Source organism: Nelumbo nucifera, chromosome 5 (genome assembly GCF_055504915.1).
Source record: "Nelumbo nucifera cultivar China Antique chromosome 5, China Antique-T2T, whole genome shotgun sequence".
Taxonomy (NCBI): Eukaryota; Viridiplantae; Streptophyta; class Magnoliopsida; order Proteales; family Nelumbonaceae; genus Nelumbo; species Nelumbo nucifera.
This window is the reverse complement of record NC_142653.1, coordinates 34,491,897-34,496,637: the sequence shown is the minus strand read 5'-3', so window position 1 is coordinate 34,496,637 and position 4,741 is coordinate 34,491,897. Positions and strand designations below refer to the sequence as shown.

Genomic DNA, 4,741 nt, shown 5'->3' with positions numbered 1-4,741 from the left:
GTATGCAACTCGAATAATGGCTATGTGCATGGGTGTTGGGTTCTGCCTACATTGTATCCACCAGTTTCATATTGGATACCCAAACCCGGAAAAATGTGAATGAGAGCGAGAGAGAGAGAGAGATCTAGTAGACTGGTGTTAATATTGAATTAGAGGTAGAGACAGGGTTTCCAAGGTCCCTACAAAAATACTGAATACAAGGAAGACTTTTGCTTCACAAGAGAAATAATCTAATATTATTTAATTATTTGATGCTGAGCTTGCAGCCTCATGTCTCTTGGAAGTATAGGAATCACAATTATGGAAAAGTAAATGAAGTAGTTAGTCAATAAAAGTATTCAATATATTAAGATTCAAGAGAGAGAGAGAGAGAGAAAGAGATAGATAGAGAGATTAATGGTTATAATCTTAATTTGATTTTACTATGTTATGTTGAGAGGTGTAGGAGAGGTAAATCGGTAAGCTATATAAAGGGGTGAGAAGGGCTATCTCAGGACATAACCAAACCCCATTTGGTAGTGAAGATGGGAAGAAAAGGAAGCGGGGGGGCCTCAATGGCCTCCTACGTAATCGCTGCTTTAGCGGTGTTGGTTTCTCTAAGTTTGCCGTCAGAGACTACAGCGACCTACTCTTATTCATCTCCACCACCACCGACTCCTCATTACTACTACAAATCACCACCTCCACCACCTAAGCACCCCCATCCTCATCCCTACAAGTACAAGTCCCCACCACCTCCAGTTTACTCGCCTCCTCCACCTCACCCAGTCTACAAATACAAATCGCCACCTCCACCACCACCTCACCCAGTCTACAAGTACAAATCCCCACCGCCTCCTCCTCCGGTCTATTCACCACCTCCACCTCACCCAGTTTACAAGTACAAGTCGCCACCACCACCACCACCTCACCCAGTGTACAAGTATAAATCCCCACCACCTCCTCCTCCTGTCTACTCACCACCACCACCTCACCCAGTTTACAAGTACAAATCCCCACCACCTCCACCTCACCCAGTTTACAAATACAAGTCTCCACCACCACCACCACCTCACCCAGTTTACAAGTACAAATCTCCACCACCTCCACCTCACCCAGTTTACAAGTACAAGTCTCCTCCACCACCACCTAAACATCCCCATCCCTACAAGTACAAATCACCACCACCTCCACCTCACCCGGTTTACAAATACAAGTCTCCACCACCACCTCCACCTCACCCAGTATACAAATACAAGTCTCCACCTCCACCTCCACCACACCCAGTATACAAGTACAAGTCCCCACCACCACCACCTCCCGTATATTCACCACCTCCACCACACCCAGTGTACAAGTACAAATCTCCCCCACCACCACCCAAGCACCCGCATCCACATCCCTACAAGTACAAATCTCCACCGCCTCCCACCCCGGTGTACAAGTACAAGTCTCCGCCACCTCCACCTACCCCAGTTTACAAGTACAAATCTCCACCACCTCCTCCGACCCCAGTTTACAAGTACAAATCTCCACCACCTCCTCCGACCCCAGTGTACAAGTACAAGTCTCCACCACCTCCAACTCCAGTGTACAAGTACAAGTCTCCGCCACCTCCAACACCAGTGTACAAGTACAAGTCTCCGCCACCTCCAACACCAGTGTACAAGTACAAGTCTCCACCACCTCCTCCTCCCGTCTACTCGCCACCACATGTCTACTATTATGCTTCCCCTCCTCCTCCACACCACTACTAAGAGAGAAAACGGTAATTAAACACATTATATTCTTTTTAATTAAGTTATTTTAATGTCAAAACTTTTTAAATACCATCGGCGGCATTTCAGAAATGGGCTAAAGAGCACGTAGGTCAATGCATTACATATTTACGCACGTTGACAGCAAAATTTCTAATTTTATCTACAAATTTTGTGTTGTTTTTCCTTCTTGCAGGAAAGGAAGTTATTCTAAGATGGATAGGATCAAATAAGATGGAGGGCCCAGATCTTTTCTGTGATGGAAGGAAGGCGATTCTCCTGGTGCGGTTCTTTTATGAAGTAGTGTACAATAACGATCGGAAAGAAAAAGAAAGGAAGGATGCTTGAGTATTGTTTGTAATATTAATTAAAGTGTAGTGTAACAGTACATGTCTGTCAGCGGGGCAAGGCAATCCTCGTATGTGTAAGTTTGTCTACGATCCTTTGGCAACCGAGAAGTTTGATTATTAGAAATAATAGATTTCTCAGAAAAAGCTCTAGTGCAATGCTTCTACTCCATACATACAAGTTCTAAATTCTAAGAATAACCAGAAATTAAAACTTGTAAAGGCGTACATGGGTTGCATCTAAATACTTTGATATCACATGGGTTGTGAAAATTTCACTGAAAATGCTTCGAAGAAGAGATACAACAAGAAGCACGTGGAAGAGCCCAATCTTCAATACCACAAAAACTGAACAAATCTGCCATTGGATAGGAACAGAGCTCACGAATTTAGAAACATTAATTACTTCCAGAAGTATGCTTGTTGTTTTCTCTGGTAATGACATAAAATTCTATTCAATAATCAATACTCTGTGTAGTGCAGTATTGTACAATAAATACTACGTTCTCTCAGGAATAAAAAAGTGAACAGAAGTTGATCATCATACAGTCATTCCTTAAAAATGGTAAGCAATGATTAGTGAAGGGTGAAAAATTTTGGTTTTTCCAGTCTATGCGTACGAGAAGGTTAGGTCTGGTCCTCTGGAGCCTGGAGTCCTGGACTCATGCTTGTGCTTTCTGTGTGTCTCTGTATCGGAAGTTGGTGATGCTCCACGAAAGCCAACTGCATGCAAGCAGATGTATGTTGGGGCGCGACTCGCGAGTCGCGACAGTGTCAGTCCTCTCTCTTTTCTGTTTTGTCTTTTCTATATCGAAAGTAGTGATCCCAAGTTCCCAATCTCCGTAAAACGTTGGGAATGGGACTAGTGTCGGTCCTGTTCTCCACAAGATGGTCGTAAACTAAACTATGCTCAAGACGACTGATTAATTACATGAAAGCAACTTCCTTTTTATAATCAACGTCTTAAATGAAAGCAACTACTTGGGTTTTGATTTTTATATCAAAAGATCATTTGCGATAAAGCTAGATCCTACTTGGGGTTTGAATTTTCTATGTTTTCGGTAACATGTCGCAATTAGCATATATTTGGAGCATGAGAAAGAGAGAACGTTAATAGAAGAAGAACGTGGTTTACAAGAATCCATCAAAGTATGGATCGGATTTAGTGGGCCCCGTGTTAGGTGCTCTGATTCTCTGCAAATTGGGTGACTAACAAAACTTACGTTTCCAACAGTTCTTAAGTGCCTAACCTTCTCACTCATGATTCATGGACACGATGAATAAGATAAGGTAATATTATTGTCACTCTCTGTCACTTTTCTTCTACATTTCTAAATTAGATCATTTTTTCTCACTTATGAGTAATGAATGAACACATGGGCTATTAATTGAGCGTGCCCAAGCGTGGACCCCTGCAGCCATATAGTTATTTATTATACTTCAACTGTTCTTTTGCTTTATCAATCAAACTCCTAAACATTTACTAATCTAGTTTTCATTTTCTGTTTGATCAAAATCCGGTTCAGTGGATGTGGATAGATCATAATGCAGTCAGTAATTCCCTAAGTCTGTGTTTGGTTATTGAAGAAAAAAGTAAAGAAAGGAAGGAAAAAGGTGGGAAAACTTTTACAAATCTTCAATAAGTTTTCCTATCTTTTTTTACCTTTTCCTTCAAATCAAACATAAGGAGAACTAATAAAACTAGTTTATATCAAGGTTCAAAGTGTTAGAAATTTGAACATTTAAACTGTATCATATTCTATTCAATTATTATTTTTTTGACTATATAATCTATTTTTGCGCATCTCACCATAAGACTGAGACCCACCTTCTATGAGATGTGTAGATATAAATCATGTTGAAATCGTTTTTTTGTTGGGAAAAAATCTGGATTCATGATGTTTTGGATTATGAAAGATAAAAAGGGCCTAATGCTTAAAACTTAAAGACCCTCCTCCTTTTAAATAGGGTATCAAAAGTTCAAAAATCAATATGTATCATATGATATGCATCACGGGTATTTTGTCTTCAAAGTACTGCAGTTAAGGGGTTTTGGAGCAGGATTATATATGTATATATATATATATATATATATATATATATATATATTCAGGGTCGGGGCGGGGACCTCAATCCCCATCCCCGACCCGATGGGGTCGGGGAAGTTGGATTTCCATCAGGAATGGAGAAAATTGTCATCCCTACTGTCATGTTTACTCATGATTGGTTATGTAGTCCATTACATAAGGTGTGAGGAGTAACAAATTTGGACTCTAATTCATGATTTTCAAAACTAGACTGGACCAGACGGTTGGACCAAAAAACTAGGAATCAATCACCTGACCAGTTTCGTTTTACCCGAAAACTATTTTTTGGCCAAAAACCATTGATTTGGTCAATGAACTGCTGACCTGAGTAGTCGAACTGTCGAACCATCAAACCATTTTCCCGGACAACCATTTTTAAGCTATTTTTTATTCATTTTTATGTTTTTTTCAGAGTGGGCTATCTATTTGGAGTGGACGGTTGGACGGTTCAACACAGGAACTGGATCCAGTACGGTTGCCAAATATTTTGGCCCCATTGATTTGAGACACGTGGCAACTTTGGAGGGTAACATTATCCTTTTACATGCCTTGGAGGGCAATTGTGAGATTT

At 40.6% G+C, this 4,741-nt stretch overlaps 1 protein-coding gene across 1 annotated transcript; it reads left to right on the top strand.

Moving 5' to 3' along the window:
* Window positions 1-524: 524 nt before the first annotated feature.
* Window positions 525-2,230, top strand: LOC104600146 (uncharacterized). Its single transcript, XM_088887431.1, has 2 exons — window positions 525-1,747; window positions 1,933-2,230. Exon 1 carries the CDS (start codon window positions 525-527, stop codon window positions 1,734-1,736), a length of 1,212 nt encoding a protein of 403 aa, XP_088743557.1. The 3' UTR covers window positions 1,737-1,747; window positions 1,933-2,230.
* The last annotated feature ends 2,511 nt before the right edge of the window (window positions 2,231-4,741 follow it).